Raw genomic sequence first — 13,775 nt, forward strand, 5'->3', positions numbered from 1 at the left:
ATCAGCTGGTGCGTGGCTTCAAGCTTCAAGGATGGTAGTAATGCATATCGTCCACCATCGATGACACCGCGCCATGCCTGAGCCAAAGTTAATTGGATGGAGCTTTCGAAAAGAGAGTATGTAGCGTACCTCAGTAGGACTTTATTTCGCAGCACATCTATTCCCCAGCGACGGTGAGACAGGAAGGGTTCGTTGACGCGACATACGAGGGAGATGAATTAGGTCTGAGTGGAGAGCAACCTGGCTATGAGCTCTGAGCTGGTACGAGTTGTCAAGCTGCACGTCGTCCTGTGCGCTGGTCCTCCAATCGAGAATCAAGCGTCGCCTGTTCACGCGCACGGGCGAGGTATGCGACTGCTGAGAACACAAGGTTCGATGAGGGTGACGCTTTCGGAGGTCGTAATTACGGGCACTCGCAGTGTATGGAGTCACAACGATTCACGTTCGCCAGCATCCATCCCAGAGGTGCTCCGAGTCGAAGGACGTTCAGGCTGAACAAGGAAATGTCAGGTCATTTGAGTCGAGGAAGAACGACGTCGCGCATACCAGCAGAGTCGAAGTCAAAGATGTATACCCAGCATGCCGCAGGTAGAGGCCAGTCTTCGCAGTCAAGTGCGTATGCATTCGAGGATCGTCGTAGTAAAGAAGAAACAGAAGGCGAGAAATTTTTCAAACAAGACCAAGCAAATGACACACATGATCGGCACGTTATTTAATCCTGATATTCGGCCCGGACGGCCGGAAAGCTATCGTCTTCCCAGCAAGCTCTCATCTTATTTTCCATTATAAAATTTATCAAGGCACGCAAATCCACTGGCCCAGACCTCTGTATTGATCTATGCCATTTATGTAAAATTGACAACATTTAGTCGAAAATCTACCCGGACCGACGCAATTTATGGGTTCTTAGAGAGGAGATTCTAGCTAAAAGCTATGGGGTATGGGGTATGGGTGATGTATGGATTACGGTACCCATGTCCCTACGAACAGAGTTGGTGGAACTCAAAACTTATGGGGTATTACGGATTATGGGTTACCAAGGCTATGGATTAAGAGAGCTTCGATTGTAGCTAACCAATCTTTCTTGGTTGAGGAAACCCACATTGAATGGCGAGCATTATCCCTTCAACTTTCCTATAACCCGAGGTTTTGGTGCCCCCGTTATGTCTGTTTGTGTTTACAAACTGATGAATCCTGACAAACTTGAAGACGCGGAGCCCGGTGACCTTTGGCCAGTCAAGATACGTATAAACGGTCTGAAGTGGCTTTTTGACTTCATTTGCATTATGCACAAGTCTACGATGATCAAAAATATTTAGCAAAGCGGCCCTTCTCATCCAATCTTGCCCGGATCTTTTACGATGTACGTACGCGCTTCCTAAACAACACCTTGCTTCTCTGATCGGGTATCTGATCACCAGCTAACCACATGGAGGAGGGCGGCCTATCCATCTTCACGTCAAAGTTCAGAAGAACATACGACATGAGAGCCTTCAACTCATTGACGGCGAAGAAACGGCCAGGACTACAGGATGGTTAGCTCTTAGAACTGATATAGCTGTTATCAAATCTCCGCACCATGCCGGTCGCCCAAGGCCAAAGAAAATGAAATCCAAGCTAGGAGTGACCATCCCGTGACGAATACTCTCGCCCTCTTGTTTTCTCTTGTCAAAAAACCTCCACGGTCTGAATTCTAATGGATTTTCATAGTTCCTCTATACAAATGTTGATGAATATGATGGTTATACTCGCATCCTGTGCCACTCACCTCGTCCGTATTCGTAGCCAAAGCAGCCACAGAGATTTCATTGCCTGCAGGAATGACCGTCCCATCTGAGAACGCGAAGTCACTTCGAGCGACGCGACGCATCCCAACTGTGCACAATTGTTAGTGTGAAGGCGATGCAGCGAGGAGAGTACCAACTCACAAGTGCCAACACTACCATACACTCTCTGCGCTTCCTTCAAGAAGCTATCAAGCTGATTCATCTTTCCCATTGCAACTTTCGTGAATCCTTCTGCATTGATGACGGATTCCACCTCGGTTCTGAGAGTCTCAGTGTACTCTGGGTGTATGGCCAAGGTATAGACGGCAGTCGTAAAGGTCTATCAAGAATCCAGTCAGTTTTTGGCCTGAGAAGTATAATCTAGAGTAAATACCATAGAGGTTGTATGAATCGCTCCCGCATTCACGCTGAGCATTCGAGAGCTTAAGTCCTGTATTGTGCGTCGTTCTTTGTCGCCATGAGTTGCGTCGATTAGCCATGAAAGGAGGTCATTATGTCGTCCATGAGAAGAATACTCAGTAAAACAGAGTTAGTAGAGCTTTCTCACCGGCTTTCCTGGCCAGTCTTTTCCGTGAACGTTTTCCTGATGCAGGCGTTCCCGTATGGTTTTATTCAGGAATTTCATCATCTTGGCTAAGGCACGCCTGCGAGGCGTGAAGAGGGTTCCCAGAAGTCTTATAGCGAAGATGTTTTCAGCCTCGGCAACATTGAGCTCTAGTAACTTACGGTTTGAGGATCCTGGGGAAGAGGTTAATGACACGAGAGTAAACGAAAACGTCGATAGTGAAATCAATGTTGAGTTTGAATGTAATCAGGATCATGGCCTTAAGACAGGTTGGTATCGACAAGGCACTAGCACTGGATGGCTTACTTACAGATGGGAAGTCCTATGAACATCCGATTGCTCGCTCTGCATACGATTTGCAAAATTGTCTGGTGTGCAGAAACTTCAATCCAGTCTAGAGTGATATTAGCCGGAGTCCCTGAAACATGCCCGGTCCCCGTACCGTCGGTCATGGGTATATTGTCTTCAAAAGCTGTTTTTATCTCGTCTTGAACGTCCGAAAAACAGGTAGCAATGTTCCGAGTCAGAGCGCCTCGTACAACTTCTGTCTGGTACGGGTCAACACTTATGTTGCGACCCATGGTATAATTCATTTGCATAAGCTACATATGCTGATTTGAGAATCATACAAGAGACCTCACATATAGAAAGGAACACTCACATCTACGGTTGCATCCAGAAAAGACAACTGTTCGAGCGTGGACTCCCGGATGTCATCAATCTTCTCGGCGCCACTCACGACGACCATCCATTTATCGATCAAGGGCACTTTAAACGCTGACCCATAGTACTACAAGGCAATCATTTAATCCCAAATGATACTAATGACACGACCCGGTACACACCTTTGTATAACCCTCTTGAATGATTTCCTTCCCATGAAATATGAACTTGAAGGCGTCTATCCAAGACGTTATGAGACCCGACGACCCCATCGTCGGAATGTGCTTCAGCTACAACAACGTCAGCATTCACCAGGTTAAAGGAGATGCAACAACCCACTTTCGCTCTGGTTATTAGCGCCTTTCGGATTTGTAGAGCAAGCAAAAAAGCAGTGGCTATAACCAGAGCGCGTAGCATGAAGGCCCTGATGTCTAGCCGCCAAAGGGGTTCAAGATAGTCTTCAAGCGCCATATGTCAGATGAGAATCGAACGGAAAGAGAGGTTTATATGTATACGTACCATGGGAATGTTGGCATCGTGCGAACATATGGAAGGTCACAGGTCCGACCAGTGCATATCAGAATCACCGCTGCCGGTAGGACATTTATTCCAATCGCATGGATGCTACAGCTGGACAGTCAGGGACATTTTCATGGATGATGAAAGAAGGTTCGGACTTCTTCATAAACCGTGTTTTGAGGACTTCGAGAGCACGAATGGGCTCCGAGATCGCCGAAATAGCCATAAACCAGCCACCAGTGTGTCTTAAAGTCCGTAAACCACGGTTTATGACCAAGTAAGAATCACTCTCTTCTCTCGTGTAAGACACATGCAACTGTCAAGCTCTATGCAAACAGCTATAATTTAGTACCCATCCGGACTTAAGGCATTTCCCAGGCAAGATCCTCTTCGCTGCCAGGTCCAAGTCCGTGGAGGAGGGGTCTAGAAGGACGGGACACTTCCCGCCTAGTTCGAGGGTTGTTGGTGTGAGGTGCACAGCGGCTTTTTGGGCTATGTGGCGGGCGCTGCGGGCATTGCCTGTGTAGAAGACTGGCCTGCGTTTGTGTCTGCGTTTATGAGAGAAGGCGAGAAGGCTTACTGTGGTCCCATTTGAGGTCTAGGAGCGCTGTAGTCTCCTCCACACCACCCTGGATGACCCTACATGCTCTCTGATCCAGGTATCGTGGTACGAGGACCCCTAGGATCTTTGAGGAACTCGGGGAGAGTTCTGATGGTTTGAGGACCCAACAGGACCCTGCGGCGAGCGCGCCGATAATGGGCATCGTGGCGAGAAAGAATGGAAAGTTCCACAGTCTTCCGGCGGGGTGTTAGTCAATACGTGTTGAATATCAAGGGAGGAAAGCCTCGTACGAGATGATCAACCCCACGCCCTTTGGTTCCCTCCGAATTCTAGGCCTCCATGCGCGGAATCAGTCTTTGCTGACTTTGACATCGTGTTCCGACGTCCTGAGCGGGAGGTCCTTCGCTGCTTTAAGGCACCGATCTATGGCGGTGTTGGTTTAGGTGAATAGACAAATGGGGTTATGATTCGGAAAGTGGCTGGGAAGGGAATAGGATAATATTAACTTATGAGGAGTGGAAACAAACGCTGGGAGCGTTGGAACGGTCCGGGTCTTCCGCGATCACGTGTACGATATCCGTAGTTTCCCGCATGTCCATAGCTACAACCGCGACTATCACTAGCTATTCCCATTCTCTCTCTTGGACGTAGCGATACGGTTCCAACGCATCCATACCCTAGGCCTGTTCTCACATCAGTTGAAATAAAGATCAATCATCAATTGCGTGTCTCCGTCTCCAAGTGTATTCCTCCCTGTGTCTGGCGAAACCAAGCATACCTCTGTTCACCGAACTCTAAGGAGGTATACGCTGGCAAAATTTGGTTATATTGATGTCGATGGTGTGTTTTCTTCTCCAAGTGTAAGCGCATCAGCCATCTCCTCTGTCACCGATGAAACCGACCGCGCCGAACCCAGGACCTTGACCTCTTCCTCCCTGTGTCCGGTCAAACCAGCTCTCTGGCTATATAATGTCACCTGTGCTGTGTGTGAATGCACTTCATCCTAGAGGCTGGTTTACATTTCTACCTTCTTTCTCGTTCGACCCGCCTACACGAGCATGCCGTACTCAGTGGGCCTCCAGGCCGTTGGTGCTGCTTTCATATCCGCAGGCTTCGCGACTCAGTTTACCACATCCGTCATTATCTTCCTTCTTATCGTCTTCGTCACTTCTTCTCTTCGCGATGACGCGCTCAAGGAAGACTCGCCTGCATCACTCCCAGGGCACTCACTCTTTGCGATAATACCTTTCTTTTGAGGACGATTTGACTTTCTCAATTGGGGATTCCACGCAACCGGACAAGCCATTTTCCAATTCAAACTGTTACGAGTGCATTCTCGCGTTTACCTCGTTCTATGACACACTCTGATTTCAACTCTATCATGTGTTAACGCCTTACAGAATACAGTTATTATTGTATCAGGGGAATCGGCTCGTCAGGAGTTTTTCACAGCCAAAAATTTCGACCTGACGGAAGGGTTTAAGATCCTGTCTGGGGCCGTGAGTGTTCCGCCTGCCTGCCTTGGGCGTCGTTACTAACCGCGTTTTCACCGCAGATACCCATGGTCAGAGGAGTGACATCTGACTTACAAACGAGAAGGGTTGCCCTGATTCATAAAAGACTCGCCGACATCCAGCGCAACGAGCCCCTAAGCCAACGTATGTACTACGCGCGTTACCAAATCGTACACTATTTGGCGACTCACATAATTACTCTTGACAGTGATTCCATTGTTATTGGAAGATTCTCGACGAATCATGGAGGGATGGGGAGATTCCGGAGTGTTCGATCCTTTCAAACAAATCTACGAGGTACGTGTTCCCATCTCTAACGTTGTTATGTCGGCGTTCCCCACTAAAACTTTGCCAATAGCTCACGTTCCAAACGACTGTTCGAAGCCTGTCGTGCTCAGAAATATCGGATGATGCGATCTTGGTATCACGTCTAAAGAACTTGTATGACAAGCTTGATACTGGAACGACACCGGCCACCGTGTTGATCCCATGGGCCCCTACGCCATCAATGGTGCGAAAGTTGTGGGCGACGAAGGAGATCTATGATATTATCGTTGCTGCAATCAAGGCCCGTGAAGAGAGCGGCGTGCAAAGGGACGACGCGCTGCAGATGCTCCTGGACTTTAAAGACGAGAAGCTCGTTGTGGTCGGCGTGAGTACCTTTACTTCTTGTCATCAAGTTACGGCTGCTGACGGACCCTTGGTTCAGTTCATCATGGGGCTGTTGATCGCTGGCGCCCGAGCCACTGGCACGGCAGGCAAGTTGATCTTCCAATTGGAGTTTCTGAAAAAGTGCTCTAATATTAGTCTTCTTTTTTCAAACAGCGTGTTGGCTACTCACATATCTCGGAGGCCATCAGGAATGGCGGGCAAAAGCATATGACGAAATCCAATCACTATTGGCGGCCCACCCTGCGCCAGAGGACTGCGCTTCCATATCCAAACAACTCGCCACAATCCCTCTGGAGACTTGGGAATCTTCGACACCTGTACTAGATTCCATCATTCGGGAGACACTTCGAGTCGCTCAGCCGCACACTGCTATGCGGAGAAATTTGGGGCCCGATACATATATTAACGGCAAGCTGATCCGGTCTGGGGCGTATGTGGTGTATCCCTTTAGCGATATCCACCTCGATCCTGGGCTCTATCCGGATCCGTGGAAATTCGACCCCGCACGGGAGGAGACCAAGGTGCCTTACGGATACGTCGGTTGGGGTGGAGGTGGGTAACCTGGCGTTGCTTCTTGACATGGGCTAATTGCTGATTGCTCTTGGTTAGGCAAAACTACTTGTCTAGGGACTCGTCTCGCGAAGTTGGAGTTGAAGCTAATAACGGCGATGTTACTGCTTGGGTTCAACCACGACATCGTTGATGATAGGGGAGTCGTTGCGGATCCTCTACCAACTCCCAACTGGAATGACATTCTTCTATGTCGACCACCCAAAGGAACGTGCAATCTGAGGTATTCCCGCACGGCCACTCCTCTGTAGGATTTCCATGGTCAATTTCTGTTATGGTAATGCCGCGACATCCCCTTTAGGCCTTCCGTTTTCCTTTCCTTCTTACTTACCAATTACCTATGTTGCCATTTCTTAACTATAACTGCGCGCGCGCACGCCGCAGCTCCATGTACTCATAGTGACTCTAGCTTCAACACGCTAGGAGTCAACAGAATATTCTCGCAATCGGAACGAAGGAGTAGTGACATAACATCGGTGGACACATTGGCTTTGCCTAGTGAAGGATAGCTCATGGTAGACACCATTGCTACTCCAATAACAAGTTTCATTGACAGCGTTCTTGCTTACAACGGTCGTTTCTCCATGACAGCAAAGAACGAGAGTATCTGAAGCGCAGCCATTTCGGCTCGTTTCTCCCGGAAATCTATACCTGGTACCGACGAGAGTGACCGACTCGTGAGCTCTAAGGAATATCGTATGATCCAGGCTGATGAAGAAATGTTCGACCTAGAAGATATTCAAGACCCTGTTGACTCATCATAAGTCTGGTTGGTGTATTTGCGTGCCTTTTTACAAAAATTTTGATTAACTAAAGATAACCTCGCATCATCAGTAAGATAGACAACAAAGAAGCAGACTCGTTACTTTGCGGACGTCGGACATCCTGGAGGGCTAAGTTAATCTAGAGCACTGATTTGTAGTCTTGATGGAAACGTGGCCCTGTGTTAGGATTCTGCCGAAATCAGGACATGCGAACATGAGGCAAGGAGTGGTGACCGAAGTGAGGTAAGATTGATTAGAAAGAAAGTATGTCGTTAAGGGGTAAAATGGATTCCGGCGAGGGTTCGTGAGAAGACCTGAGAGGTCCGGTTTGCGAAATAAAGAGATCAGTAAGCGCGAAGCAAATGCCAGAGGGAAGTAGCCGGTAAGCGCATAGAAATTACCGATATAGAAAGCCTGTAAGCGCGAAGCAATCACAGGCCGTAGGTGAAGACAAGCACTAGGCGTAGTCTTCGGATTGGTGTCGGAAGGCGCTAAGCGTATCCAACAAGTTGTTCAGTAAGCACTAAGCATAGCTGAGGGTTCACGCAGCGAAGATGGGTTGAAAGTGATAGATTGGCGGAAAGATTCTTTTACAATGGTATGTACGGTGTTTATATATAGTAGAAAGGTTCGAGTCACTAGTATTCTACAATGTTCCACTGTATTCTAGCATCAGTAAGAAAAACAGAGAAGATACGAGAGAAGACCGGGAAGGCCGAGTGAAGTCATGTGTTGACTCCATTGCGTACCAGTAGAGACCAATATCCATAACATCCTCCAGTATGAACGTCAGCACACACCCTGACCGAGACGAAGGAGAATCACATTCACGAAAAATAATCTCATCGGATAGGTATGTTCACCCTCTGAAAAATGAGTGTAGATATAGAATATATAACATCATGCAAGGAAGAATACGTAAAGAAAGCGTTGACAATGCGTACCTCAAAAAGAAGTGATCCGGAAGCTGGAAACAAAGATATGCACAGAAAGCCCATCGTTACGCTCCTTATGGTCTGGCGGCCCTGCATCGTGAACGTCAGCACGAAGTTACACCCTGACCGAGACGAAAAGAGAATCAGTGGAAAAATCGTTTCACCGGGGTACAGAAGTCGCCCTAAGTTGAAGAGGTATGGCATATATAACGTCATGCAAAGAAGAAAAGAAAGTATTGTGCACTTACCTCGAAAAAGGTTACCAGGCCGGCTGCGAACGCCTTGGAGTCGCGAGCGAGCCCAGAACGATATCCGATATTGTTACGCTCCCTATATCCATCAAAGACCTAAAAACGACCTTGTCAGTAAACCCTGAAAATGTCCCAAACAAGCCGATGTAATAACCTCAGGAGAAAAAATAACTACGGACGCAACAATTTCACGCATCCAGCTCAACGGGGCCGTCAAAATGCAAGGGGAATATGCGGTTCATCAGAGGATGGTGAGTGGAGGGCAGGACTCGCGGTTTTCTGAGAAGAAATCCATGCCGAAACTTGGAGAGTATGCATCAGAAAGAGTTTTCATGAGTCAGGTCCTACCCGAACGTAGAGTCAACCAACTGTAGTTATCGAACAGAGAGTATAATGCGCACCTGGGTAGCGTTTCACAGCCTAGCATTCCCCATAGACGGGAGCTATTGACGCGACACGCAATGGAGAGAGACGACGTAGGCCCGACCTGGTTAAGAGTCGATCAGCTGGCGGGCATCTTCAAACGTGGTAGCACCGTACGACATCGTTATTATGGTGGTGCACGTCGACCGAGAGCGCATCCCTGGCATGAATCAACCGTTGCCTATCTACGGGGCGTAGCATGTGCGAGCAGGCATAGGTGCTGAGAAAACAAGGCTAAGATTCGACAAAGGCGGGATAGTGATTTTGGGCACTCACACCGTATGGAGTCACAACGGTTCACGCGTCACGTTGTCTAGCATCGACGCTCGAAGTAGAAGGTTCTGGCTGAACACGAATATCAAAACGTCGTAGTAGCATATGGCATACTGCGCGCTGGTCTTTCGACGAAGATCGACTGTTGCCTGCCTATCCACGGGATAAGGAATGTGCAAGGTGTCGGCGGCCAGGCATATGTACTGAGAGAATAAAGGCCAAGGTTCGATGAGGGTGACGTTTTCGGAGATGGTGATTACAGGCACTCACAGTGTATGGAGTCACAACATTTCACTTTCACCAGCTCCTGCGCGTATCCATCCCATCCCATAGGCGCTCGGAGTCGAAGGAAGTTCAGGCTGACCATGAGCATCAGACCATTTTCGTCGAGGAAGAACAACGTCGCGAGTCTAAGTCAAAGACGTATATACCCATCACATTACAGGTACCGGTCAGTCTCGCGTTCGAGCTAATTAGTGGGGATATGCATTCGAGGGACGTCGGTGGAAGGAAGAGAGAGAGAGGGCACAAAACAATTCAAACAAGACCAATTAAGAGACACGTGACTGACGCGTCGTTGAAAGAATTTCGGCTTTCGGACCGTATCTTCCGTCATACAAATTCACTTGCTTAGACCTTTACATCGACCTAGATTGTATGTAATGCTTCCGTGTGCCATTACAGCGCACGGTTTATCAACTTTGAACAGATGCAGCCGAGGTTCTTGGCGTTTCAAAAGACGAGTCTGATGTTAGGAGTCATGCTCTCCAGGGCGAAAAAAGTGAGATAGAACCCGAAGTGAGTGGTCTTCCCTACGAATCCCGCGTGCTTCGGAAAAGTTTTGATTGCCCACCAGGTATCAAACCAAGTTTGGCGAGCAGAGGTATTCTCGATTTCATCGGAGAAAGAAAACAGAGCGAGAAAGTGAATGACTGGTCTACCTTACCGATATCCTTGCGTTTTGATTGATCATAAATCCAGCCATGTATCAAGGATCTGGATTAGGCATAGAGTTCAGCGATCTGGAGTATTCTCGATTTGACTGGTCACAGGGAGGAAGAGGTCAATGTCCTGAGTTCGGCGAACAGCAGCGTGCTCGTTTTCTCCCACCACAGGGTGAGAAACGAGGTATCATATACTGAGACTCATATATCTCGGTGAACGTGCGTACCAGGCAGGGAGGACTAAAGTGACTGAGGTACTTGCGCTTGGAGACGAAAACATGCGATTGATTGAAATATTGATCCTCGTTTCAACTGATGCGAGAACAGGGTGTGGGTGTGTGTTTGCTTCAGCATCCGCTCTCACAATACGTTATCTTACTGTCCTTCCCGACGCGTTCTTCCATTATCTGAGTCATAAACCCGTTCGTCCATCCACGCTAACCAAAAGGAGCTACCCATCTTCCCCGGTGCGCACTTTCACTAATGCAGGTACGAAAAGGCCGCTGTCCCATCACGGTGACTGTAACCCCCTCCGTCACTTAATTGAACTGAACAGCATGGTTTCATCTCGCCACGATCAGGTGTCAGGCGTACTTAGGTTTAGTACTAGTCCTGGTTAAGTAGTTCGGGGGTTCAAGCACGAATGCTATGGGATGCCACTAGTTGAGTTTGGTTGGTGTAGGTCGAGTTACTTTGTGTAACCGTAGGTGGGTTGTTTGTTAAGCGGTCGGGGACTTGAAGAGTGTTGAGGGTGCGTCACGAGCGTGCCTAGGTAAATTGTAGTTAATAAAATAGGCGCGTCACGAGCGAGCCTAGAACTGTTTGATTGATGGCGCGTCACGAGCGTGCCGAGAAGTGTGATTTGATAGAGTCGATGGCGCGTCACGAGCGAGCCTGGAAATGTGGTTTGTAGTTTGAGAGGGCGCGTCACAAGCGAGCCTAGAATAGTTGTGTGTGTAATTCTTGATATTTCTCTCAATAGGGCTTGACGTAGTCAGCTTTGAAAAGTATGTGTGTAGTGTGATGGGTAAAGTGTCGATAGTCTCATTCTTCTTTTCTACTCTATTTATACTTACTATCTTATTATTACCATATTGGATAAGGCTGTGCGACGCTGTGCCTAACCAGTGCGCACGACTTTCTCTCTTTCTCTCGATTCTTCTCCCTTCTTCTATCACCTTCTTAGTCTCATTTCCATCCATATTTGTCTCCGGCTTTACTACCGATGCTCAGAAGTAGGCGACGAAGGATTCTTCGCGGCTCCAGCAAAGTCGCTGCCTCAATTCAAATTGCAGATATTATCAAATCCCTCGGCGAGATGGTACCAGTCGCTGGTTCCTTCATAAAGGGTATCGCTGAGACAGCAAGGTTGCTCTTGGACGATATGGAGGTCAGCGTCATTTAATATATCCCATATCCTTGTATGTTTTCCTGAGACTGTCCTAACAGAAATTCAGAGCGAACTCAGAGGATATGGAACACCTTGCAGGCGATATCATAGACATCATAAAGATCATCCGAGATGCTGGAATCCAGGTATCGGCGATGCCCGAAGGAGTGAAATATGCTGTAGATCTGCGAGCAGCCTGCCAAGACTTCCAAGAGTGATTATGTTTCCTCGCAGTTCAATCTACATTCCTGATATCGTGATATAGGTTTCTAATCGATCTCTCAATGCAACTCAACGAAATCAAGCGTAACAATGGCGGTCTTCAGCGGACAGTAATAGATTTTTTTGCTTCTCGAGACATCAGAGAGGATATCAGTTGTCACCGAAGGGTGGTAGATAACGCCAGGGCAAACTTTCAAGTTGAGCCTTCTCTCTTTCCCTCATGAATCATTAGCTGATTGGCCTGTGTGAAAGACTCAATTATTATTGAACCTTTTTCAAGTCGCGGTGAATTCTGACACTACTATATCCCGCATGAACGAGCAAATATCAGTGCTCCAGTCGACTGTTAGAACTTCAACCATGACCGTTCCTCCGATATCGACCTCAACTCCCATCGTTGACCCCGTTAATTGTGGAAGTGAAACACCGTTGATGAGGCAGTACTACAGGATGCCTGGAGGTATCGACTTGGTGGAGGGTTTCCAAGAGATGAATATCACAGCGCATTCTACATCAATATTCCAGCTCGTAGACTGGTTCTATCAGCTTCAGCACCACTTTCTATTCATTTGGTGGTATTTTCATTTCCGATGGACGTTTTCTCTTAGTTTTGAAATATCTCTCGCATCGGTGAGTCGTTATCAGATTACGCCGTTTCCATGTCTGAGCGTCAAAGCAGCCATCACACCGTGGCCTCCGAATTTGGGCTGTCATCATTGGCATCGATGCCTATCCAGGCAATCCGCTCCATGGTTGTGTCACGGACGCACTCACAATGGAAACATATCTGATCAAGAATCTTGGCGTGCCGAGAAGACAGATCCAACGGCTTATTAGCTCCAAATACCCATCGTCTAGGGGCTCCTCCATAGGTGTAACCAACTACTATTCTCATCCCACTCGTGCGAACATCATAGATACCCTCCTCGGACTCTCAACAAACTCGAATATTAACAAGGGCGATGGCATTATCATCTTCTTCGCAGGACGCGGTTCAAGCTATTATCCACGTGAACATTCTACCACAATCTTTGGAGACAATTCCGAACTTTCCCCTCTCATGTCGACATCAGTAGAAAAATGGCATCAATGTGGCTGTCCCATAGAGGCGCTCTGTCCCATTGACCGTAATACCATTGGTGATAATGGCGTTCGCATTCCTGACATCAGCGACCGAGAGATGGTTAACATTCTCCGTATTATTTACCTTTCCACAGGCGCCTACATAACCCTCATCCTGGACTGTGGCCCAAGGGGGTACCGGAATTCCGGCCCGGAACACCGGGTAGGTAGGTAGGTCCAGCCGGAGGTCACGAAAAAAAAAAGTTGACCACCGTTTTGGGGGTCTAAAAATGGACTTCAAGGGTAAATTTTAGAGAGTACATGATACAATATATGCTACTGAGTGTGCTACTTACCTTAGGGCATCATACCTAGCCATACCAACACTCAGTCAATGCCATTGCAGAGTGGCCCTGCTGACTGGACATGATGACATTATGACATCCCATTAGAGCGCAGCCGTGATTTAGACTTGATAGTGTACAGATTATGTTCAAAACACTTCTAATTGGTCGGCCGAGGTGCTCGCCAAGTCTAACCAAAGTACGCATAACCGCCCAACAGGGCGAATAGTATTACAACCCGTTGCACTTTCGTGTTTGAGCACTGGGTGGGACAAACTAAACTAATGTACAGGGAGGGTAGACTAAAAACACACG

The 13,775-nt window shown here is 47.9% G+C and overlaps 4 protein-coding genes across 4 annotated transcripts; 2 read left to right on the forward strand and 2 right to left on the reverse strand.

Annotated features, from left to right (window-relative positions):
- Positions 1-1,356: 1,356 nt before the first annotated feature.
- On the reverse strand, positions 1,357-3,486 carry EV420DRAFT_1683770 (cytochrome P450; the record flags this gene model as incomplete). Its single annotated transcript, XM_060479248.1, has 12 exons — positions 1,357-1,525; positions 1,579-1,715; positions 1,769-1,875; positions 1,929-2,106; positions 2,161-2,301; positions 2,335-2,461; positions 2,514-2,611; positions 2,706-2,746; positions 2,795-2,916; positions 2,994-3,142; positions 3,198-3,305; positions 3,355-3,486. The coding sequence occupies 12 exons, from the start codon at positions 3,484-3,486 to the stop codon at positions 1,357-1,359; spliced, it is 1,509 nt and encodes a 502-aa protein (XP_060321703.1).
- Positions 3,487-3,853: 367 nt separating this feature from the next.
- On the reverse strand, positions 3,854-4,430 carry EV420DRAFT_1282626 (Aldehyde/histidinol dehydrogenase; the record flags this gene model as incomplete). The annotated part of the gene is made up of 3 exons (XM_060468303.1): positions 3,854-4,065; positions 4,115-4,329; positions 4,387-4,430. Coding segments are annotated over 3 exons (471 nt in total), but the record flags the coding sequence as incomplete, so codon positions are not given.
- Positions 4,431-5,154: 724 nt separating this feature from the next.
- On the forward strand, positions 5,155-7,412 carry EV420DRAFT_1754555 (cytochrome P450; the record flags this gene model as incomplete). Its single annotated transcript, XM_060480484.1, is given in 8 exon segments — positions 5,155-5,259; positions 5,497-5,595; positions 5,652-5,754; positions 5,819-5,907; positions 5,969-6,262; positions 6,320-6,416; positions 6,436-6,834; positions 6,892-7,412. 8 exon segments carry the CDS (start codon positions 5,155-5,157, stop codon positions 7,101-7,103), a joined length of 1,398 nt encoding a protein of 465 aa, XP_060321705.1. The 3' UTR covers positions 7,104-7,412.
- Positions 7,413-12,751: 5,339 nt separating this feature from the next.
- EV420DRAFT_1282625 (uncharacterized protein) lies at positions 12,752-13,351 on the forward strand (the record flags this gene model as incomplete). Its single annotated transcript, XM_060468302.1, has 1 exon — positions 12,752-13,351. A coding segment is annotated over one exon (600 nt), but the record flags the coding sequence as incomplete, so codon positions are not given.
- Positions 13,352-13,775: the final 424 nt, after the last annotated feature.

Source organism: Desarmillaria tabescens (genome assembly GCF_030435595.1).
Source record: "Desarmillaria tabescens strain CCBAS 213 chromosome Unknown EV420scaffold_192, whole genome shotgun sequence".
NCBI lineage: Eukaryota > Fungi > Basidiomycota > Agaricomycetes > Agaricales > Physalacriaceae > Desarmillaria > Desarmillaria tabescens.